Raw genomic sequence first — 25,376 nt, 5'->3', positions numbered from 1 at the left:
AATCTTTATTTCTATTTCCAATTTCAAGAGAAATAGAAGTCAGAAAATCTAGTTATTAGTACCTCGTTATGGTGTGTCTGTGGACTTTAGAGGTCGCTATTATGAAAAAAGTACTCCCATAGGGGGTGCTCCCTACTTCTAACTCCGTCCCTGTTACAGACACTGCCCACGGAAGACCGACTGCGCGGGCTCTAAACCGGAACCAGCGTGACGCTCTCGCGAGAGTCTCTAGGCTGCCGCGAGCCTTCGTGAGCATCTATTCCCATCTCCTATCAGACTGCGCCCACAGGCTTGCTTCCTCCCTGCTGGCTTCCTCCGCTACCGTGGGGCGGGCCGGAACTTTTATCCTTAGGAACCGGTTTACACGGTACTGTGTTGCCGGCCGGTTTTAAAGAGAATAGGGTGCTATCCTCTTCCTTTCACCGTCGCCGCCGCGGAGCGGAGCCGAGCAGATCAGATCGAGGAGCGCGGTTACCGGGCGGGCTGGGTCTATGGTCGCTCCGCGGGCCGCTCCACCGGCTGGTGCGTTTTTATCAGGGCACGTTGTGTTCCATGGCAGGGAACTTTTGGCAGAGCTCCCACTAGTAAGTATTCTTTCGTCTTCTCTCTAAGCTGGTCCTTGGAGGGGCGGCGAGAACGGGGCCTGCGACTCCCTTTGGCCTGGATCTCGGCCACTGTCCAGAGCGCTGCGGGGTCTCTAGTGAGGCGGCGGGGGCGACCGGAAGCGAGGGGAGCTTTTCGGTCCTATTACTCGTTCCCCACCCCCACTGGCTCCGTGGGAAAGATCCGTGAGCTGGAAGGGCGGGGAGAGGTGTTCAGTCTCCGGGGAAGGCAGATTAGAGAGTTTAATTTTGCATTCGTGGATTAGTAGGCCTGGAAAGGAGGGGTGGGTGGGAGTGGGTTGGGATGGGCAGAGATAGGGGAAGTGTGACCCAGTTCAGAACTGTGAAAATGGTTCTTCTGGACAGTGGTGATTCGGTTTTGCCTTGGGTCTTATGCTTTAGTGGATCGGCGTTGTAATCTTTTGTCTGTTTGAGTGCATTAATAGTATTCGGAGGAGAGGGGGGGAAATCAAATTTGTTTCTGCTTATTACTAAAGCTTGCTATTCCCTTGTACTTATATGGAGTTTATGTTGGTAAGATATCTAGAGTAGGTGATCTGAAAATCTGTCCATTTCTTTAGTCTGTACCTTATTGTTTTTAAAGTGTTTTCCTGGGATTAGCCAATTTCTTTAACCTTTCCTGTGAGTAAGGTTTTGTTTCAGTGAATATAAAGGAACTACAATAATATTGAAATATTTCCTCCTAAATGCATTTGTTTAAGCAGCCTGGGATGATGAGTGATGGGATTAATTATACTTTGACTTAGGCTTTCCATTGTACTATTGAAAGACGAACAGAACCTGATAAGGAAGGTACTTACTGTAATTATCTGGGATTTAAATCTTCATTCTGTAAAGATGAGGGATTCCTATGCATTTGTTTTAGCCTTTTGCACCAGAAAAAAAGGAATGAGGAATAGGTTTGGAAACCTATTTTTCAGAAAAGCAGGTTTTCCTCTTGCTATAAAGTGATTCTGTGGAGATGAAATGCTAGGGAAAATTTGCTTCCAACCGTATTTTATTTTGCACATTTAGATTTCATTCAGTGCTTGGGAAATTGAAATACAAAAACGTCAGATTCCGTGGATAAACTTGGAAAGAAAAGAATCGACAAGTTGCTAGCGACTGATTTTCAGAAACGAAGCTCAACTTAAAAAAAGTTCTTGCCTTTCTCCCTTTTGCTAAGCGTTCTCGTATCACAGTAAATGAAAGTAGTAACGCTTATTAAAAGGTGCTTTTTATTTACTGTTGGCATAATGAGAATGCTTATCAAAAGATTTATTTCATAAACGTTAATCTTTCAAATGTCAGCTTAGTATACCATTAAATGTGCTTTTATTTGAAAACTGGCCTTACCTCCCAGTTAAATCCTGGAGGAAGGGCCCATTTTATCTTACTCAGATCCCTTGAGAATATATAGGCTCCTAATTTTGCAATAGGTAACAATTAGGAAAGGTCAGTTTTGGGGGAAAAAAAGATTGTGAAAGTAGTGTTTTGGGTGATTTTGATGAGAGACAAAAATGTACGTGAACTCTGCTATATTTCATGGCTTTAAGGTGCACATTTTAATATTTCCGAAATCAGCATAGCAATTTTTCATAGTAGGACAGAAATAATGGTTAACTCTTGAAATCATAAATTTGATTTATATCTTCTTGGTTTATTCTTTATTTTGTATGCTGTGAAGAAAACCTAAAGTATTTGGGAAGATAATTTTTTGACATAAAATGATAGTGGAGATGAAATTAATGATAATTTTGAAACAGTGAATCATTCTTTTTTTCCCAGAAAATTGAACACAATACATTATTTGACCAAAATACAGTAAAACTAGGTCACTAAATTTTCCTGGTTGAGTGAATGGGTTAACAAACAGGTTAACAAAAATAAAAAAGAACAAAAGCAACTCTGGACATTTTATTGTATCAAAGAGGAAGCTGAAAATACAGTTACATAATATCAAGGAAATAACATTTCTTTGATCAACATATATCTACACCTCTGGAATATAGCCAAAACCAGATTTATAAAGAAAATCACCGGCCTGAATGAGAAAAAAATTAAAACAAATATTCTACTTAAGAAAGGAAAGCAGTGAGATAAACCTGAGGAAAACAAAGACTTTTAATAAAGATAACACTGATATTAACTTATAAAAAGGGGAAAGCACTCAGCTTACAAAAGCTGGTTCTTTGAAAGGGAAAACCAAATCAGTAGACTAAAATGCTAGTTGAATCAAGGGAAAAAAGGACTTCTCCAAAAATAACAAAATTAGAAATGAGAAAAGTAAATAAACCCCAGGAGTATATTTGAGTTGTCTTTATAATGATACATAAAGCCCTTTTGGCCTTTTGGTGAAAGCCAAAATAAATTAAGAAAGTTGCCAGAGATCTCCTTTTTAAACGCTCAAAGTCCACATTATTTCATTGGTAAATTTCCTCCCACTTTTCAAGATGTGCAGTTTTGCATTTGCTCATACAGAACAAAAGAAAAGTTTTCCGTTCTTTTATGAATCCAGGATATTTTTAATAAAATCTAGCAAAGGTAGCACTAAAATAACTTGAATGGAAATACCATGAAGTACTACCAAGTAAAGTCCAACATTACACTAAAAAGTTAAAAAAAAAATGAGTTATTTATTATAAAAATATTGCCAATACTAGGAAATCCACTAATAAATAATGCCTATATATGGAAGATACCTAATAAACATCAATATTCTTGATTGAAGCTTTTTCAAATAGGATGCTTTTTTAACTGGTAAAAACAAGTCATTAACAAGAGATACTTATTGTGAAACATTATAAAAATGAGATGCTTGTTTAACATTGTTCGATTATTACTTAATACAGCTGATAGAGTGAGAATGATAGAATTATTGATATATAAGATAAAATTGTCTAGAAGTTTTGCTTAATTTTAAGTTTTTTTTTTCTTTATTGAAGTAACGCTGGTTTATTACCTATATATGATGTAAGAGATACAGGTTCACATTTCAGGTGCATGTTACTACTACTGCCCCCGCTAAAACACCCATAGTTCTTCACTCTGAACCTTTGTGCCCCTCCCTACTTTGTTCCCACCCCTACCTTCCCCTCTAGTAGACTCAATTCTGCAGTGACATTTGTAGGGTTAGTTTTGTGTTTTTCCTCCCTTTTACAATTTACTGAATGAAATTATCCAGTATTTGTCCTTCTTCTTATGACGCATTTTAGCATAACCCATCCCCCAATGGATTCCATCCATGTTGTCACAAGTGATGAGTTGTCTTTGGACACTTTGTTGTTGCATAATTTCACTATTGTATGTAGTTCTGCAATGAACACAGTAGTACACAAATTCTTTTAAATTAGTGATTTTCTACTCTTCTGATAGATATCTAGGAGTGGAATTACTGGGTCTTATGATATGTCTATTTTTAATATTTTGAGGAACCTCTTTATTGTTTTCCATAGGACCTGAACTAGTTTCATTCCCACAAACATTGTATAGGGCTCCTCCTTCTCCACACCCTTACCAACATGTCTTGTTTCTGGCTGTTGTGTGTATGTGTGTACATGTATATATGTCTTTCTCAAAAGAGTGTGGTGTTATCTTATTGTGGTTTTGATTTGCATTTCCCTAATAATAAGTCACGCTGAACATTTTTTCATGTGCCCACTGGTCATATAAATGTCTTATTTGGAGAAGTGTCTGTTCTGTCCATTTTTTGACTGAATTGTTTTCTTTTTTGTTGAATATATGATTTCTTTATGGTTCTTGTTAGATGTATGATGTGCAAATACTTTAATCCAATAGGGTGTCTTTTTGTTTTAATGACGTTTCTTTTTACTCCACAAAACTTTTGAGGAGTAGGATGTGAATCCTACTTGTCTATTCTTGCTTTTGCTTTCCTTGCCATTGGTGGAGAGTCTCCAAAGACATCACTGAAGGCAGTGTGTGGTGTATTTTGCCTATGTTTTCTTAAACTATATGTTTTATGGGTTTTGGTTTTGCATCCAGCTCCTTTACCCATTTTGAGTTCACTTTGTGTGTGGTGTAAGAGGTTTCTTTTCTGCATATGTCTGTTCAGTTTTCCCAGTACTGTTTGTTGAAGAGAGGTTTCTTTATCTGTCATATGCTTTTGGCTTCTTTATCATAGATTAACTGTCTATATAAACATGAATTTTTTCTGGGCTTTCAATTTAATTCCATTAGTCTGTATGTCTACTTCCCCCCAGTACTGTACTGTTTTGCCTACTATTGCCTTGTAGTGTAGTTTGAAATTGGGAGCATGATAACTCTTCCTTATCTATTTTGTCAAGGTTACTCAGGCTCTTCTTTGGTTGGGTATAAATTATGCTAGTGTTTGTTTCTTTGAAGAATACCATTGATACTTGATAGTGATTACATTAAATTTGTAAATTACGTTGGGTGAAATGAATATTTTAACAATGTTAATTCATCCAGTGATCATCAGGGACTACTTTCTGTCTCCTTGGAACTAGAAGTTGTATTCTATTTCATTTAACAGTCTTATAATTTTCATGGAATAGTTCTTTCATCACCTGTTTTAGGATTATTCTTAGGCATTTAATATTACTTAATACTCCTGTAAATGAGAGTGTTTTGATTTCTTGCTCTTCTAGCACACTATTTGCATATAGGAAAGTGGTAGACTTTTGTGTTGTTTTTATAGCCTACCCCTTTTACTGATATGTTGTTTCTAATAGTTTCTTCAGTGCATATTATTATGCCATCTGCACATGGTGATAGCTTTACTTATTCTCCAGTTTGGGTTCTTATTACATCTTTTTCCTGCCTAATTACTCTAGCTATTAGTGAGAGTGGACATTCTCATCATATACTATCTTAGAGGAAAAGCTCTCACTTTCTCACCATTGAGTATGATGCTAGCTTGAGTGTGGCACATAAGGGCTTTACTCTGTTGAGCTGTGTTCCTTCTATCCCCATTTTACTAAGAGTTTTTATCGTATTGAAAAAGATACCTGCACCCCCATGTTTATTGCTGCTTTATTTACAATTGGAAAAACATGGAAGCAGCCCAAATGCCCAAAAGTAGATGACTGGATTAAAAAGATGTGGTACATATATACAATGGAATATTACTCAGCAACCAAAAAAGAGAAACACATGTCTTTTGCAGCAACTTGGATGGAGCTGGAAAAGATCATGCTTAGTGAGATAAGTCAGAAAGAGAAAGAAAAATACCGGATGGTTTCACTCATAGCAGGAGTATAATGGACCAGGCAAGAAAATAATAAGAATAATGAACCAGAGACATTTTGTGGGGGTGGAGTGGGGAATGGGATCAAAAATGGGGGGGGGAGGCGAGGGAAGTGCACAGGACTATGGTGATGGCACACGGGTGACTCGGTGATGGGAAACCCACAGGGATTACAATTGAGATAAAATAAAATGTATACAAAATGATGTAAAAATAAACTGTTATATTATTTTAAAAAAGTTTTTATCATAAATGAATGCTGAATCTACAAAAAGGTTTGAGAAGTCATACTAAAATGTTTGCAGTGTGCTTGACTAATTATCCATAATATATAAATTTTACATTAGAAGAGTATCTTAATCATAAAAATAAGATCACACTAGAAAAATGGTCATTTTTAGAAATACAGTGTACAGAAGAATAACTATAACTGACTAATAAAGGCAAGGAAAGTGTTTAACCTCAGAAGTGAACTTAAAAAAAACCTCAGTATGATACTATACCTTCCAGTATGATAATATACCTTCTAGTGGTAAACATGTAGATTGGTAGTAATCCATAGGGTTATGTATTTTAAGATATACTCATGTCATGTCAATCAGAATTGAAATTGGTTGACTTTCACAAAATGCAAACTTTGTGTCAAAGTTACCAACTAAATTGACACATTGGTTCTACTTCTGGGAAATTTAAATGTACAATGGTTATAAAGTATATGAGGTTGAATTACAAAGATATTAAATTATCGTGTTTAATAGTTAAAAATTATAATATAGGTTAAGTAATGATCTATCTGTAATGCTGTAGTGCAACAGTTTCTTTTTGTGTGTGTGTGTGCAGCAGTTTAAAAGGATGCTAAATAATAAATGAATTGACATAAGAGGACTTCTCATTCACACTGAATAACAAGCAGGTTGAATAATAGTTTTCTCGATCATAAACAACTTCATATTGTTTATGAAATAGTAGTCTTCACTAACCAGGAAGAGAAGACTATTAATAATAAATTTTGGTGTAACCTTTAACATGAATTCATGAAGTAGGAAAATTACTTATGAATAACTGAAAAAAGATAATTCATATATCAAATCTAAGACACCATCAATTTATAGCAGATAACTTCACCATTTTATGTATTTCTAAGAAAGAATAAATGTACTGCCCTTAAATACTACTGAGACATTTAAAATTGTAAGATGCATCTCTGTGATATGATAGCACTAAGAGTTTAACACCTGAACCACCAGGAAGGCCCATAATTTTAATACTAGAATTTTATTTTTAAGATTCATTTATTTATGCATACAGAACAGAGGTGCAGGGGCAGTGAGAGGATTTACCAGAGACACAGCGGGAAGCAGAACAGGCCAACTGATGAAGCACACTGCTGAGGGGAGCAGCAGGCGGGTCAGGAGAGGTCTGCTGTGACATGTGGGTTACGTCCGGAGCTGGGGATCAAACTCGCACTGAAGTGCTGCAGCTGACTTGCAGCGCTGTGTCCTAACCTACTGAACCACCAGGGAGGGCCAGTACTAGAGTTTTAGAATCAATGAAATACAGTATAATGAGGAGAGAGAGAAGAGAGTAGGAGTGGGAGGGGACGGGAGAGAAACAGACTGAGAATGAACACAGAAAAGATTAGAGCAGAATTCTTTTCCCAGGGCATAGCTACATTTATTGGTGAGACAGTTCTCAGTGTTAAGAGTTTCAACAAATTTATGATACACTGTCTGTCAAAATTATTTCATGTATATTCTATTTCTCCTGTTAACAGCCTGTTCAATCTTCATATGTTTTCTGTGACTGTTTTAATTTTCTGTAACATATCCTGTTTCTTCTAGTTTGCAATGGATTTTGGATAAACAAGACCTGTTGAAGGAACGGCAAAAGGACTTAAAGTTTCTCTCAGAGGAAGAGTATTGGAAATTACAGATATTTTTTACAAATGGTAAGCATTTTTTTAAATTGGTCAAAATGGGTTTAGTTTTTTCTGAATTGAATGTTTGTATAGTAGTTTGTGCTGAGCTGTTTTACTCCCTACTTAATGTTTTAATATATACATTATTTTTACACCTTACATTTTTCTTTTCAAGTAATCAACTAAAGTATTGTTTGTATTACATGATCCACATACTCAAGCCAGTTTGAAAGTGTTCATTACCTTAATCTTTATATTTCGTTACTAAGCCCAGTTTAAGTTTGGCTACAGCAAAATATTTTGAAAGTAAACGATTCATTTTTATTGACCACTTCTTACAAGTTTGCTTTGGATGGAAAGGAATTTAGCCCTGTAACATTATCTTTCTATTCACTTTTATGCAAATCTACCTCATTGTTTTTTGAGGACTCATACCAACGTATTTTTTGATAAAATTTATAAAACAGTAGTTTTAATGAGTTTGGTGGTTATCTAATATTTTCTTTTTGTATTTGTTCTAAAGATAATATGAAAACATTGAAAATACTTGGGAGAAAATTCTTAATGTAAGACTAGTGTTTGCTATGGGGCATTTTCTATTATTTAATGTTGTTTTATGCATGTCTACATGCGTTTTAAACCTTAGTACTAGACTCAATTGTAATACAAGTAGAGTTTCATGTGATGAAAGGTTTTTTTCTCTGTAAAAAATGAATGATTTAACCACTTAGAACTTACTGTTGAATGTTAATGATGATAACAGAATATACATTTAAAACGTATTATTTTTCTTTTAGTTATCCAAGCATTAGGTGAACATCTTAAATTAAGACAACAAGTTATTGCCACTGCTACGGTCTATTTCAAGAGATTCTATGCCAGGTAGAATTGTTTTATTTCGGGAATATGATACCTATTTGAAACTATATAATGTTGATGAATTGTGTGTTCACCATAGAATTGTCACGATTTTAAATATTTTTCTGTATGGATGACATTTAACTTTGTTTTTATTGTATTTTAGGTATTCTCTGAAAAGTATAGATCCTGTATTAATGGCTCCTACATGTGTGTTTTTAGCATCCAAAGTAGAGGTATGCAATAACTTTGTTTTTTAATCAAAGTATAGTTAGTATACTTTTGTTAATATGCCTTAATTTTTTAATTACCTGTGTAAAAACAGTAACATGGTAATTTATGCAAAGTACTGAAATTTGTACAAAATAAAAAATATGTACATACCTTTTATATGCTCATCAAGCACTTATAGAACATTTACTATGTACTTAGTACTGTTCTAAGTTCTTTTACAATTTTAACTGACTGAATCCTCATAATAAGCTATTGGGTATATAGTAGTCATATCCTCATTTTATAAATGAGGAAAACTGAGGCACAGAGAGATTAAGAAACTTGCATGTGCTCATAGAAATGGTAGGTAGCAAAGTCAGTAATTGAACCTTGGGGGTCTGCTCCTAATCCCATGTTCTTAACTACTTTGCTCTCTACTGCCTTTAAGACATTGTTTTCTAGTAAGTAGTATTTCATAAGTGCTTAGCCACTATAACTTCAGACTATCTGTCCTCTTCTATTCCACATATTCCTGCCTATGACATAGGGCAAGCAAGAAGGGAAGGCAAGGATTGGGGCTGACTATAGGTTTATAAAATTTTTTAAAAGATTTATTTTTATTTATTTATGCAATCAAGAACCTGAGTGTAGGCGAGAGGTGCAGGATAGAAGGTGGTGGTGAGAGGATTCACTAGAGACTGGGAGGAGAACAAGTGAATATACGGAAGTAACACTGTTGAGGGGAGCAGCTGGCAAGACAGGAGAGGTCCCCCCTGGTGGGGGATCGAATTTATGCTGCACTGATTGGTGATAGCTTGATAGTGCTGACATTTAACCTTTTGTGCCACCAGTGAGTTCTCTAAATATAATTTTAACTTAGTAAACTTGCATTCATTTTGGTACTTAATTTGATTTAGTGTTGTTTTGACTACTACTTAGGATTATTTATGACATATTCCCTATTTCTTAAAATAATGAAAGTTGCCTTTCTTATAAATATTAAGACAAATTGTCTGGAAGTTTAAACTTTCCTAATTGTAAGTGGTAGTTTCAGGAGGCAGAACCAATTTTGATGGAAAGGAAAATATTTATGAGATGCTGTTTTGTGTAGTGGTTTTCAACCAGTGTGAAAAACCTAGAAAATATCGTTATAAAGATTTTTACTTTTGTAGATAAGTTGGGAATTTTAATTTTTCTTTGTTAATCAATCTTTCACTGTGTGATTTATTGAGTAAAATCTTTATGATTTACTGAGTGAACACTTTTACTTTAAGAAACATGAATAAAGTTATTCCTGCGGAAATAATTTTAATTTTTGACCATAGCATTATTTTTCTTTCCAGACCAGATGCTTTTGTCCACTTGTGTGGAGATTGTATGGAAATGGGGTTTAGAGATGTAGGAACTTTATACTGCAAGTAGGTGGAAGAACAGACTTAAACATGGGGAGAACATAGGAAACACTGATTTAAACAGACCTCAGAACCCCGTAGGTTCATTGTGTTACTGTGTCCCTGATCTCATCCACTTTTCTTTCTCTAGGAATTTGGAGTAGTCTCAAATACAAGATTGATTTCTGCTGCTACTTCTGTATGTAAGTGCAAAGAGGTATACCTTACTTTAAGGATGTAATTCTGAAAATAGCTTCCTAAGACATAGCTGTTTTTCAGTTTATGAAACCTGTGAAAGATTAGTTTGGCTTATTCAGTCTTTTGAGGTCAACTTTATGGCCATTATTAAAGTATAGACTTTAAAAGCCACTTATCCTATTATCTTTAAAACATTGTGATGTGAAAAATGGTTTACAGCTCCTGATCCAAAATCATTATCTGAGCAGATATTTATTTTACAATAAGGGTAAAAAGACAAAAAAAAAAAATGGGGTTTAACAATCTGGTAGTCACATGACATTAAAGGAAATAACAATTATAAAGCATACACTGTATTAAAGTATTGACATAGTATGCTTCATCTTTATATGTTAAGCAAAAGGCCATCACCTATAATATAATTCAGATTTTTAACTTTAGTTCCGTAATCTTGCACAGAAAAGAGGCATAAGGCAGCTTTGATGTTTTAAGTTTATGAGCAAGAATTACTAATTTTCATATTTTGTGTCATTCCTCTTCCTGAAAAGACTATTATTCAATCTCTTCTTTGTCATATTTTATTCTTTTATGGTCGAAGAATAGTCATCAGTTATTGCCATAGTGTTTAATATACCAAATATATCACATTGATGAAGTAATTGAATTGCCTTCTAGAAAATTGGATTATAACAACTATAAACCAGAAATGTTCTATGGAGGAGGAGAAGGAAATAGGATCAAAACTGGGGTGGGAAGAGCACACGGGACTATGGTGATGGCACATGGGTGAAGTGGTGGTGGGAAGTCCACAGGGATTACAAGTAAGATGAAAAAATGTACAAAATAAAGAGTGATGTAAAAAGTATATATATAATTAAAAGAAATAGGGGTTAAAAAAGAAAAAGAAAATTGGATTATAAAGAATTGAAAAACAACAGGAAATAAACCTGTAGGAATGTTAGCAGTTCTTGTTTCTTGAATAGTAGATTATATATTATAATAAGGCCCAGGCTAATGAGTTTTGAATTTCAAAATTCAGTGCATTGTGTGTGAGAAGTTGAGCAAAATGTACCCTGTCTGTGTAACCTCTTGTGTATGTTCTGTGTACTCATCTTCAGGATAGGAATATGAGTAGTAACTATTCATAGGATTTTTTTGTGAGGATCATGAATTTCTAATCTAAGATCAGGATATCAACAAATTAATTTCTCCTGAGGTTGTTCTCTCTATCCTCTTGCTGTGTCCTTACATGACTTTTTCTGTGGATATATATCCCTACTTTTAAAGGGTACAACCTTCTTATAGAATTAGGGTCCCATATTTATGACCTCTTTAAAAGCCTTATCCCTAAATACAGTCACACTGGAGTTGGGTTGGAAGGGTAAAGGGAAGGTGAGGGCTTAAACATGAATGGGGAGTAGTAAGAACACAACTTAGTCCATAAAATTCAGTGAAACTTCAGTGACAGTTGAAGAAAAATATCATTATCACTAGAACACATTATATTAAATACAATAGTAGACACAAAGATAAATACAAAGTATTTAAGGTCAAGAAAATGTGATGTACTTATAAATATGTTAATACAAAAGATAATAAGTAGCATAAGAGAGAACATAGGGAACATTTCAAGTAGGGAAAGATTATTTCTATGAGTCTAGAAAGACTTCAATAGAATTTGGTGAAGAATGGTATGATTTGAACCAGGGGAAAGATTGTGAAGAAATCTTAAACAGTTTAGTCAAATACAGGGAAAAGCTAATGAGTTGTGTACAGTGGTTGGTGAATAAATAGTGGGTAAAGCGCTACCTGGCTAAAGTCAGAAAATAGCCTTCAGTGAGGAATTTGCAGTTCTGTTAACTGGTGGTGCCTTTAAAGCTTTATTTTTCAACTTGAGGGTAACGCCAGAATTGTAAATTAGGAAGATGAATATGGCATCGTTATGTAAAATAAATTGGAGGAAATTATCAATGCAAGGAGACAAATTTTGAGGTTTTTCATGTGCTATGACATAGATAAATCTTGAGTTGATAAATGAAATAAATGGTTTTATCTAATAAGTTAAGTCAGCTAATTACCATCATAAATATTACATGACTCCACTTTTACATGGTACCTAGGATAATCAATTTAATAAAAGACAGAAAGAAGTAGTAACTGCCAGAACCTAGAGGGAGGGGGAAATGGAAAGTTAAGTTTAATTAATGAATAAGGAGTTTTAGTTTTTCAAGATGAAAAGATTTCAGGAGATATGAACAGAGGTGATGGTTGAACAACATTGTGAATGTACATACTGCTACTGAATTGTATACTTAGAAATGGTTCAAGATCAAAAATTTTACATGTTGAATAATCCAGTAAAGAAAACAAGTAAGGTAGATTTAAATGATAATCCTTTTGAAAAAGGATTAAAAAGAATCAAAAATGGTTTTTGAGGTTTCATGCCTGGTCACTGGAGAAATGAAGGTGATACCAGAAGAGAATAAATATGTCCTGAAAAGAATTAAGTTTAATCTAGGACATTCAAAGTGGAAATGTACCAGTAGAGTATCATCTTAGAAATATGAAGCCAGTGATAAAATATGGGACTTGGTAAATTGTAAGAATGAGGTATAGTGTCTTGTATACTAAAGAGAAAAAAACCAGGTCTTTGGATTTGTGAATTTTGAGAAAATACAGTGTTATAAGACACTGTAAGGATATGGATAGAAGTCATACTGCAGGGAATTAAAATACATAGATGGTGAGGAAAGGCGAATGTAAATACTTGAAACAACCTGAGTAAAGGGGAGGAGTGATGTTTATTTTGGTAACTTTGGAAATGAGTATATTCTGTATGACCAAAGGCAAAAGGAATTGCCTATAGCACCATAGTTTTAGTTGAATTATGTTTAATGCCTTGGGGGGGCACAAGTTAACAAGTCTAATATTGCTATACATGTATAGTGAAAGTAATTCTACTGAAGAAATACATTCATGGTAAATGGATGATAAACATAGCCAGTTTTCTCACAGAATGGAAATTTAAAGATAAACAAGTAAAAGAGATCAGAATGATAAATGTAATTAATCGGAGACTTCAGTATGAACTCATGTTTACCTTAAGTGCACATATATATTTTAAAATATGTGGATATGTTTGTATGTATATATAGGTTTTATCAGTTAAGAGGTTCTAGAAGCAGTGACATTTTAGTACCAAAGAACTCACCTAGTAGCCAGACCTTTATAATAGCTCCAATGAAAGGAATTAGGCCTCCTTAGAGAAGTGGCTAATGGTTGGACTACAGAAATACACAAGATAGACCTGGAGCCTCTTATACTGTCAATAAGTAGGGAAGTACTAAAAAAATCCCTCGAACCAGAAATCATCGTTAATAGGGATATGTCAAAGGGACATAACTCACAAAAGCCAAAGCTCAAATAATTTGAAAAATAAAATTTTAAAAGTAATATTGGGTTATAACTCAAAGTATAAAATAAACATCCACGAGTCCTGATATAATTGATTATTAGTAAATAAGCAAATGAAGAGGAAAAAAATACCCTGTGCAGAAGTAGTTCAAATAATATATGTAGATAACTATGCTCCAGTAGGGAAGCATATATTCCCAATCTTTAGGTGTTATTTTGACTTCCTTCCTTAAAAAGCAGAAGAGGATATATTTATCGTGGAGAAAACTGACTACCTTAACCAGATGATTGTTATCAACAATGGTAAAGCACATTAATAGTATGTTTCTTTGATGTGATACAATATGATGAAATGACACTTTACCTCTATGGACTGCCTTCCAAAAATCCAAAACCCTAGTTCTAATTATTAGATAAATATCAGACAAATTCCAGCAGAGGGTCAGCCTGCAAAATATTTTACCAATATTCTGGAAATGCCCAGCCAAGTAGAATTAAGGAGACCTGTCAAGTAAATGTAATGTGGATGAGAGCCTCGACCATAAAAGGACATTAAATAAAAACAAAGGAGAACTGAATAAACTGTGGACTTTAGTTGATAACTTGTCTGTTAGTTCATTAATTATGACAAATATACCTTACTATTGTAAGGTGTTAACTGGTGAAACTAGATGAGAGGGTATCTTAGTCTGTTTTAAGTTAATAGAAGAAAATAACATATATTAAAAAACAGACATTTATTTCTCACAGTACTGGTGACTGGGAAGTCCAAAATCAAACTGCTTGCCTTAATCAGTTCTTTGACCAGCCATGCTTTGGATCTCCGTTTGTAAACATTGCCTTCTCTTTGTGTTCTGTGAGAGAGAGATCTGTAATCTTTCTTCTAATGAAGACACTAATCCTAATCCCACATTGGGGGCACCCCTCCTGACCTCATCTAAATCACATTAACTCCCAGTCTCTGTCACCAAACACCATTACATGGAAGTTAGGGGTTAACACAAATTTTGGAGGGGACATTAACATTTAATCTACAACAGGGAATATATAGGAACTCCCTTAAAATATAAACCTACTTACAGATATAATTTGGTAGGATTTTTTGCTAAAGATATATTTATTTATGCATACAGAACTGGGATACAGGCCAGAGGTTCAGGGATGGCGAGAAGATTCATCAGGCACAGAGTGGGGAGCAGCACAGGCAGATCGATGAAGTACACTGCTACGGAGAGCAGCGGGTGGGTCAGGAGAGGTCTGCTGTGCCCTGTGGGTCACCTTTGGGGCAGGGATCAAATTCACACGAAGCAGCTGCAGCTAGCTTGCAGTGCTGTGCTCTAACCCGCTGTGCCACCAGGAGGGCCCTGGTAGAAATTTTTAAGGAAAATTTGAACATAATATTGAGCAAATATATCCACATATTTTAAAATATAAACAGAAGAGAATTAGTAGAGTGAAGGAATGATTAAAGGTGAACAACAAAGGAACAATCAGTTGATTGGGTGAAAACAAATGCACAAGTGGAGGAGTAACGATAGGAAGGAGGGACATATTTCCTCCAAATTTATAAGAAAAGGGTTAAAAGAAAATTAAAATGCAGAGCAGCTGTATCATGGACTAGAAGGAATTTGACAACATAAAATAAATGCAAGATCCTAAGCCACAGTATTATTATGAATTGTAGATTTGTATACTGAGATAATTTTACCTTGTTGATTCATAACCATTTTATAAGTCCCTATTGGTACAATTTACATCTTACATCAGACTATTTGTAAAGTTCAGAAACCTTCATTAGATACATTTTAAAATTTAGGAGGAGGAGAGATGAACTGCAGATTTTCTGATGACATAAAATGATTTAGCCAATGTTACATGTCTAAATTAACTGTTAGGATTATCAATTTAGAAAATAAACTCTTGAAAATATGATATATAGAACAAATGAAATTCTTTTTAATTTCTGTGAAGTCACTTGGGTTTTATACAAATGGAAGTAATCACAGCAGATCTAGAACCTATGAATAGACACTTGACTGAATAAAATGTTGCATCATAATTACTTGAGACAGTTTTCTCAAATAGTATTTATATATATTTCCTCATTTTGAGGAAATGGAAGATATTTAAATTTCATCTATATTTTCTAGTGGCTTAGAAGAATAGTAACTATGTGTTTGTGTATGGTATGAAAAAAATAGTAGGTAACTGTAATATAAGTGTGCTTCTTTATTAAGCAATTGGTTTGGTAATGAAAATACTGTTATAAAAAGTTTAGAGAGTGTAGATTAGTAAAAATCATTACATCTTTGACATAGCCACTTAATTTTGTTTTGGTTGTTATTGTCCTAATATTTGTATATATTTACAAATACATACACATAAACTTATATATTTTTTTGAGAGCACATGTACAGCCTGTGTTCCTTTTTTTTTTTTTTTAAGATTTATTTATTTATTCATATAGAGCTGGGATACAGGCCAGAGATGTGGAGGGTGAGAGGATTCACCAGAGACAGAGTGGAGAGCAGATCAGGCAGATCGACGAAGTATACTGCTGAGGGGAGCAGCGGGCCGGTCAGGAGAGGTCTGCCATGCCATGTGGTCACCTCTGGGGCAGGCTGAATCGAACTCATGTGGAAGTGGCTTAAGCTTCTCAGTGCAGTGATTTAACCCACTGCGCCACCAGGGAGGGCCCCAGCCTGTGTTCCTTTTAAGCTAAATTACTGGGGAATAGAGCAATGTCATTCTAGAATTAGAAAGATTCTAGAAATTATAAAAGCCAGTGATTTTCTTTTCCCAATTATTTTTGTTAATCAGCAGAACCCTTTTTAAATATATACTTGAAGTTCTAATAGTTGTGAAAATGAGGCCCTGGAGCTTCCTGCTACTTAGTCTTTTCCTTTGTCTGAAAACAATAAAGAAAATTTGAATGACTTAAGTATCTCCAAAAGCTCCTACTAGAAATGACTTAGCCTTGCTTCTAATATTCTGTACTATGTTAAAGAAATGATGGATTAATTCAATATCCCATTTTCTCAGTTTAAGTTGTTTTTTTTTGTTTTGTTTTGTTTTTCACAGTAAAAACTAGGTTTTCATATGCCTTTCCAAAGGAATTTCCTTATAGGATGAACCATGTAAGTATTTTGTATAGAGTAAAACTAATCATCCAAGTTGTACAAAAACTGGCTTCATTTGATATTAGAATAAACTGAATAGTCCTTTAGAAATGGAAATTTCAAATATAAAATCAAGCTTAATCACTCTACCATTAATTAAAAAAAAGTTACTTCCTAGCAATGCTTATCAGCCTGGGTACTTTGAGAACTTTAAAATAAATACCAATGTCTGATCCTCTCTAGTGTCAACTAAATCAGAATTTTTAGGCTCAAAGTCCAGGCACTGGTATTTTCTTAAGAGCTCCTTGGTGATACTAATGCACACTGGAGCTGAACTACTATAATGGAAAGGAACGAAAACCGTGTTTGAAATTTTACAAGATTAATTTCTATTGACATTTTGATGGGCATTTCCTTCTTTTTGGACCTGGCAAGGGAATTCTTCACTACATTTAATTTGTATTATTTTGGTTTCCTTTTGAGTATTCTTTGCTATTACTGATTATAATGTAAAAAAATGAAGAATAACATATAGAGGTAATTATATTTTTTATTTGCTGATGGAAAGTATATGGGGAAGTCTGAAGTTCATACAAGATCTTTTAAGTGAAATTAAAAGTAAGAATGCTTATATGAGACGGACTTTTTTTAAGGGTTAATAAGCTTCATAATTGCATTTATTACATAATAGTAAAAGAATTTTATTTGATATGTTCATTCTAATATAAACTACTGTATTTTTTTATTTAAAAAGTTTTAGTGATTTGTGATGTCTATAATCTGTATAAACTTAAACTAAGTAGATTCATTTAATTTTGTTTCATATTGACATTTATAATCTTTTTTAAAACAGATATTAGAATGTGAATTCTATCTTTTAGAATTAATGGTAAGTATATATGTTTCCTGTGATTGAAAAAATAAGGGTTATTTTCAGAGTTGGTGAAGTCAGACATTATTTTTTAAAAATATGCATAGGGAGGTGCATTTTTAAACCAGGTGATTTATCATGGTGAAATTAATAGTTCTATTAGCATCATCACCTGCATCCTCTTGGAAGCCTGAAAATATATCCTACTCAGAATAGGAAAATTTTTCTTTTCTACAGTAGCTATAATAAAAGGATTAAAAGCAGACCAAACAGGATATTAAGCCACTGTAAATTATTTGCACAATTTGTGTATGTATGTGGTACTATTTAAAGATAGATTATGTCTTTGGCAGAATTTTGCCCCTCCAGTTGAGAATAATGGATTTATAGGCTAATAAGAGGTTTCAGTGTGTTGCAGATGTGACACTTTGAGTCTCTAAGGGGATGGATGCTGACTGACTGCCAACCGATTTACCAAGGTATATTCCAGAGAGAGCACTGCCTTCACTATGATAGCAAAGTTTAAGGCTGCCATTCTGCTTGCATAATAGAATAAAAGGGAAGCAAGCATGAGGTAGAGAAAGCATTTTTGGAATATACACTTACACTTAGTTGGGTAATAATAAGGTTTCTGTGTTGTAATAAATTATTTTTATACATGCATGATTTTTAAACTGTTTCTAGGATTGTTGCTTGATAGTGTATCATCCATATAGACCTTTGCTCCAGTATGTGCAGGACATGGGCCAAGAAGACATGTTGCTTCCCCTTGCATGGTAATTAGAACAGAAGTTATTCTTTTTTTTTTTTTTTTAAGATTTATTTATTATTTTATTCATACAGAACTGGGGTACAGGACAGAGGCTCAGGGGCGGTGAGAGGCTTCACCAGAGACAGAGTGGGGAACAGAACAGGCAGATCGACGAAGTACACTGCTGAGGGGAGCAGCGGGCGGGTCAGGAGAGGTCGGCCAAGCCATGTGGTCTCCTCCGGGGCAGGCGGGGATCGAACTCATGCGGAAGTGGCTTAAGCTTCTTAGTGCAGTGCTTTAACCTGCTGCGCCACCAGGGAGGGCCCAAGAACAGAAGTTATTCTTACTGTAGCATGTTGTTAGCTAGGGAGGTTGACATTAAATATGAAGTTTTATATTTTTTAAGTAATTAAACTCATGCCCTAAGGTGTTTTATTTTGATCAAAATATCTACTTACTGAATTTTAATAAGTATATTGGTATAATTAATACAGTAATTTAAGGATGTTTCAACTATATTTGATGGATATTTCCATTAGCATTAGACTTTATGAAGAGAACAGCACAAAAAGTAAAGATAAGTTATCTTTAAAATAATATAAGTTATCTTTAAAATACTCAACATACCTTTTAATTCATTATGTATTATACAATTTCTGCTTTCCTATCTTATTTTCTGATTTGTGAGAATTAGAAATTTTTTTTTTGTAATTTGTGAGGTTTTTAAATTTTAAAATGTATTACAATACTGTAATTTCATTCATTAAATATACTTTTGTATTATCACATTCATGCACCCATCTTTTGTTCTGTTGATATTTTTACCTTTATGTCTCTGTTTCAATAATATAAATAAAGATGCATGTGTACAAAGATGGGAAATTTGGGCCTTCATTCTGGGGAATGTGCAATCATATGAGGCAGTTCTGTTTTTAGTAATCAACTTAATTTACATTTCTATAGGAGGATAGTGAATGATACCTACAGAACGGATCTTTGCCTACTATATCCTCCTTTCATGATAGCTTTAGGTATGTAAACTTGAAAACCTTTATTTGTTACATTATTATAATTCTTTTTAGATCATCCTAAAAAAATTTCACCCTATTGTACTTTGTTTTTGTGTTCCATGAAGTAATACACTAATCCTTGCATGTGACCTTTAAATAATATGAACTGCAACTGTCACAAATCAGGATTATTGTCCCCCACACCCTTTTTGGTAAGTTTCTTTTTTGAAAAATCTTTTTGAATAGTTTTAACTAATGTCTAAATAGAACATTTTTGTTTGCTTAGGGGGAAGTTGAATTTGCTAATTAGTTGTAACTTATAAAATAACTGGGCCTGGTTTGCATTTTTGAGTCCAATTAAGTCTTCAGAGATTGAGTGTAGGAACATCTGTGGTGCTTAATGCCTTGCTGGAGAAGAAACTGGCTACCATTCTATATCTATGGAAGGCAGTGCTATGAAGAGGTAGAACAATTCTCTGAAGTCAGGTAGTTTGCTTCCTTTATAGTTGTGGGGAAATTAACCTTTCTGAATTGCTTCCACACATGAACTAGGCCAGTGATTTCTTATCTGGGGTTAGTTTTGTTCCCTGAGGAATGTTGGCAGTGTCTGCAGATGATTTGGTGGTTACAACAAGAGTGGTATCACACTGGCATCTAGTGGGTAGAAGCCAAGAAAGGAGCTTCTAAAGCATCCTATAGTACATAAGATAGCCTCAAAGAATTTCCTACTTAGAATGTTGATAGCGCGAAGGTTGAGTAACTGAGCAGAGCTTTTAAAAATGTGCAACTTGTATCCCATTTGAAATCTTCAGCTGCTTCAGCCAATTTCTGGATACTTTTTGCTGTTTATATACAAAACATTTTCTCCCATTCTTACCTTTTTTCTCACATATCACCTCTTCAGCGACTCCATCCCTTACACCCTACATTGTCTTATTCTATGTTAGGATAGTTCTTGTCTCTGATTTATTTTATTATGTGTTTCTGTCATGTCCATTCACATTTGAGTCACTCTTTGTCTAGAATGTCATCCTTGGCAAACATGAGCAACAATACCAGGGATGTAATTTCCTTTTAAAAAAAAAAATTATTTATTTATGCATATAAGAACTGAGGTGTAGACCAGGCCAGAGGTGTGGGGGTTGAGAGGATTCACAAGAGACAGAGTGGGGAGTGGAATAGGCAGATCAACAGAAATACACTGCTTAGGGGAGTCACAGGTGGGCCAGGAGAGCTCTGCCATGCCATGTGAGTCACCTCCCTGGCTGGGGATTGAACTTATGCTGCAGTGGCTGCAGACAGCTTCATAGTGCTGCGTTTTAATCCCTTTCGCCACCCAGGGGGGCCAGGGACATAATTTCTAACAAGCTGGGGTTACTCAGAACTTAAATTAAGCAAAATTATGACACACACTCTTCCTTTGGTTCCCATCCCCCTGGATTTTTGTTTTTTGTTATTTTTTTACTAACTTTATTAGTTTATGTTATATATAATTATATTGTATATGTATATTTTTTATAAGTTCTCTTTAATTATAGCACTTAATTTTGTACAAGTGTATTAACTTGATTATCTACCATTAATTTCATTTATGCATACAGAATTGGGGTACAGATCAGAGTGGGGTGGGGGTTGTGTGAGAGAGAATTCACCAGAGACAGAGTGGGAAGCAGCAGGCAGGTCAGTAGAGGTCTGCCACGCCTTATAGGTCACCTCCCTGGCCAAGGATGGAACATAAAACATGCTACAGTGGCTGAGAATAGCTCTGTAGTACCCTTGCACAAACAGGAAGGGCCCTGTACCACTAATTTTAAAAAGCAGAGGCAACACTGCTTTTAATTGGAATATCAAAATTTAGTCATGATGTTGAAATTTATCTGGATATTGATTGACAGATCTTTTTTCTTGTTTCCTTTTTATAATCACATTGATTTCTGGGTGTATTTTGAACACTATACTGCTTTCTGAAATCATTTCCTTGTTCTAATGTTCTCATTGAATTTTTCTTCTTTAACATGCCCTGACTCTCAAGGCAATCTGCACCATTATTAGTATACAGCCGATGTCAAGAATTATAATAGTACAGTTGAGTAATTTTTTTCTACTTGTAGCAGATCAAATTGATGGGATCAAATTAATGGTAACTATTATATGAACCTATGTAATGTTTAAAAAGAATAGTCAAACATACACATAAAAATGTATAGTGAATATTGTCTCTAGTTCTAAGTCCACACATTCCTTGTTTGTAGTTATGCATGGGTCTTTGTCTCATTTTTTCCTAGCCTGCCTGCATGTAGCCTGTGTTGTACAACAGAAAGATGCCAGACAGTGGTTTGCTGAGCTTTCTGTGGATATGGAGAAGGTATTCTTTAAAATTCCCTTAGTTGAATATAAATGTAAACATTTTAAAGTTAATGTTATATTTACTTGTAATGAACCAAAAATCTTAATCCACCTGACTACTTAAGGAGAGGCTGTTTTCTGAGAGATGCCTAGTACATGATGTGTGCTTTTTATACATTAAATGCTTCTTGATCATTGTCATTGAAAACTTATCAAATGTTTTCTTCTAGATTTTGGAAATAATCAGGGTTATTTTAAAACTATATGAACAGTGGAAGAATTTTGATGAGAGAAAAGAGATGGCAACGATTCTTAGTAAGATGCCAAAACCAAAACCTCCTCCGAACAGGTACTTTGTAGACTTTAATCACTCATTCCTTTTAATCATATCATTACATGCATTACCACATTTTTTCATAGATGATGTATTGAGTTCTTTTCCTTTCAGTTTCTTCCAAATTTCATGATAAATGCTAATTTTTAAAAAATGTGACTTGACATATTGAGGATATCTCATTTAAATACATATATTAATCTGACCATGTATTTAGTGACTTTTCCTAATGCAGTAGCAGGTCTATTACAGGTATCCCTCAACATACGACTTTATAATATACATAAATTTAAACAGTACAGAATCAGGCAAGTTGTTCTGAAATCCAAAACTAGGAATTCTGTAATAATCAAATATCAGGTTGCTGCTTTTTTCCTTTAGTGACTTTGATGTTTTATAAATTTTAGTGGCAGTTTTCAAAGTTTAGATTATTAAACAAATATTGTAAAAATTAAGATTTTTGACCTGAGTGATCTAAAGACTTGTGGCACACAATAGCATAATTTTACTAAAAATGAATCACTTGTGCTAAAGGGGTTTTTTTGTTGGTGGTGGTGGTGGAGGGGACTTTTTGGGGAGGGGGGAATGGGAGGATTGGGTCACCTTTTTAAATTTTTTCTTCCTAATTTAAATAGGATTTATTCATTAATTTCTATTTGTCAGCTTTTACTGTATATCTAATCATTTGAGATCCAGAAAGAAGAGTAATGCAGAAATGCTACCCATCTTAATCATTTAACAAGAAAAATAATTAAGTTTTATAAACTTTAAGGCAGATTTGTATATCCGATAAGTTAATATTAGCACTTAGAAAAAAATAATACTTACACTGGAGGTATTGAGGCAGTCATTCAAATAGCTGCCTTTGGATGCATTTTTTGCAGAAATTCCCTGAGTGATTCTCAACTAGTAGCAGGGCCTGAAGCTGCAAGATGATGATGGACAAGATAAGACAATATTCCTATTGCCACAGTTACTGGTATTTTCAGTTTTAGTTTTATTTTTTTAAATATTCAGAATTTTCTAGAAAATTATTTCTTTCTGACTTACAAAGATTTGCTGTATTGTGATTTTTATTATGATTTTGGACAATTTTTTTTTTTGAAGAACACACCTTGATTTTAATAATTAGTAGGAATAAGATCTTATGTGTAAAATATAACACTAAAGAGTAAGTTGTTCAAAAACTTTATATGTTGAGTGATACCTGTAATGACAGTGAAACCCCATACCCATATTTAAATTTGTTGAGTATTTATGAAAATAACTTTTAGAATGCTTGTTACATGTGAGGGCATTAAGTTACATTAAGAATAAAAATATAAAACCAAATGTTAAGTCTTCTGTATTTTAATTTTTTCACATTTGTTTCTTACAGTTAGGAATGTTTTTTTTTGTAAAGCTAAATCAGAAGATAACTTTTAAGACTAGTAGGCTTATTGGGGTATTGAAAATGAGTCGTTTAATTGGTACAAAATCTCTTTCTTCCCCACTTGAACAGTGAAGGAGAGCAGGGTCCAAATGGAAGTCAGAACTCTAGCTACAGCCAATCTTAAAACATTCCGAAGAATTCCGTAGTGGACCAGTTGGAAATAAACCATTGGACAGATTTCAGTAATGTCTTCAGTGGAACACAAATGAAAATGAATAGCTTGTTTCTGTCAAGCATATTGGGAAGTGATTTTATTTTCTGCAAAATAAGTTTTTCCTTATTTGATTCTAATACATAATTGATTAAAATCTCTTGATTATAAAAGTTTGGGGAGTGTCTGAGGGGACCTAAAGACAGATATTTCAAACTTAATAGCTTGTGATTAGTATAGGTTTTCTTAATTTGGATAATAAAAAATTAGTGTTTTTTATTAAGCCAGGAAAGATAATTTGTTTAAAATTCTCTTTGGTCATTGAAGGGACCAAAAGAAGGACATAAAAAGTCAAATATAGGAAGGGTTTTTATTTCCCTTTTTAAGTTAAACTTTAAAACTGTATTTAAGGAATCAAATCTTATAAAATCCTGGAAGATTTTGGTAATGATGTTGATAATTTCAGGGAAATCAATCAAGTACCTATTGATTTTAAAGTGTATTTTATTCAATAGTTTTGGTAGCTTGCCATGGATGATACTAGCCCAGTGTAGAAGAAAAGTGCAATATGTATAGCATACTTTGACATTATAAAGGCTATATTAATTCTGTAACCATTTTGAAATGCTGGGCAAACTTTTTTTTAAAAACCCTACATGAAGTTATTTGCAATTAATTCATAGTTAATGAGGCATTTTGAAAGGTAATTAGTTAAAACATGTAATATGGTTGAAATTTGGTAACATTCTAATGTTACTTTTTACTCTACTGTGAAAAGTTTTTTATGCAACACACACACCCTAGGTTATTTTTGTGTCTTAGTGTGGACTTACAAATTTACTATAGGTATCCTGAGCCAGGAACACAATCAGGTTTTATGTCAGTTTGATACTGGCTATTCTTAATTCTCATGTGAGTGTAGGACTTAAGACTAAATGTTATGTCAGTGGGACTGTGCTGTCTGTGCAACTTAATAAATTAATCATTTCTTCAGATTTAAAGGAGAGTGATAAATAAAATTGGGAGTCATAGGATATTGATGTACAATTTAAGGATTAAAATTTTTTTTATGAATCACTTGTGAAAAATGGATTATTAAATGTTGACATCCTAGTATAAATCTGCAAGAATAAAAGTTCTCCAGCTATATTGACTAGTGTCTTGAATTTATCGTTTTTGAATCTGCCTTATATTGCTTCCTGAGAATCCTTTATTAAAGTCTTTTATAGTTTGTCAAGTGGGTGATTTTAAATGATTTATAAACAGACTTTAGAGTTCTGCTTCCTTGTGAAGAGCATCAAATGAACTGGAAAGAGATTATGTGTTAACATTAGTATCAATTGACAGGTCTCCTAAACTTAAGGAACAGGGTGAAAAAGTTCAAGGGGCTAACAGAATTAAGGTTGGGTTTGAGTTGGAAGGACAGAATGATTATATATATGTTGTAATCATTGTCTTAACCCTAATTTTTCCTTTAAGTTTATTCTTTTAAAATCATCTTAAAAATAATACATGTGCCTTATAGTGTTGTTTGCAACCAT

The 25,376-nt window shown here is 34.0% G+C and overlaps 1 protein-coding gene across 2 annotated transcripts; it reads left to right on the top strand.

Moving 5' to 3' along the window:
- Positions 1 to 296: 296 nt before the first annotated feature.
- On the top strand, positions 297 to 24,988 carry CCNC (cyclin C). Of its 2 annotated transcripts, none has more exons than XM_004673722.2 (12): positions 297 to 584; positions 7,671 to 7,777; positions 8,545 to 8,629; positions 8,772 to 8,841; positions 10,361 to 10,412; positions 16,903 to 16,958; positions 17,794 to 17,829; positions 18,496 to 18,587; positions 19,526 to 19,593; positions 21,858 to 21,937; positions 22,149 to 22,267; positions 23,754 to 24,988. In XM_004673722.2, the coding sequence occupies exons 1-12, from the start codon at positions 553 to 555 to the stop codon at positions 23,806 to 23,808; spliced, it is 852 nt and encodes a 283-aa protein (XP_004673779.1). In that variant the 5' UTR covers positions 297 to 552; the 3' UTR covers positions 23,809 to 24,988. The 2 variants fall into 2 exon arrangements, with proteins under 2 accessions (XP_004673779.1, XP_012579601.1); XM_012724147.1 differs by lacking the exon at positions 23,754 to 24,988 and adding an exon at positions 23,137 to 23,216.
- Positions 24,989 to 25,376: the final 388 nt, after the last annotated feature.

Source organism: Condylura cristata, unplaced genomic scaffold (assembly GCF_000260355.1).
Source record: "Condylura cristata isolate star-nosed mole 26May11 unplaced genomic scaffold, ConCri1.0 scaffold00001, whole genome shotgun sequence".
Lineage (NCBI taxonomy): Eukaryota > Metazoa > Chordata > Mammalia > Eulipotyphla > Talpidae > Condylura > Condylura cristata.
This window is presented reverse-complemented; position numbering and strand designations above follow the sequence as displayed.

What these genes read in the sequence shown, in the direction of transcription:
- CCNC (XM_004673722.2), top strand. Translation starts at nt 553, where the DNA reads ATGGCAGGGAACTTTTGGCAGAGCTCCCACTA. An exon ending in ACAGATATTTTTTACAAATG is followed by an intron (nt 7,778 to 8,544) that starts GTAAGCATTTTT and finishes TTTTTCTTTTAG; the next exon opens with TTATCCAAGCATTAGGTGAA. An exon ending in TCCTTTCATGATAGCTTTAG is followed by an intron (nt 19,594 to 21,857) that starts GTATGTAAACTT and finishes ATTTTTTCCTAG; the next exon opens with CCTGCCTGCATGTAGCCTGT.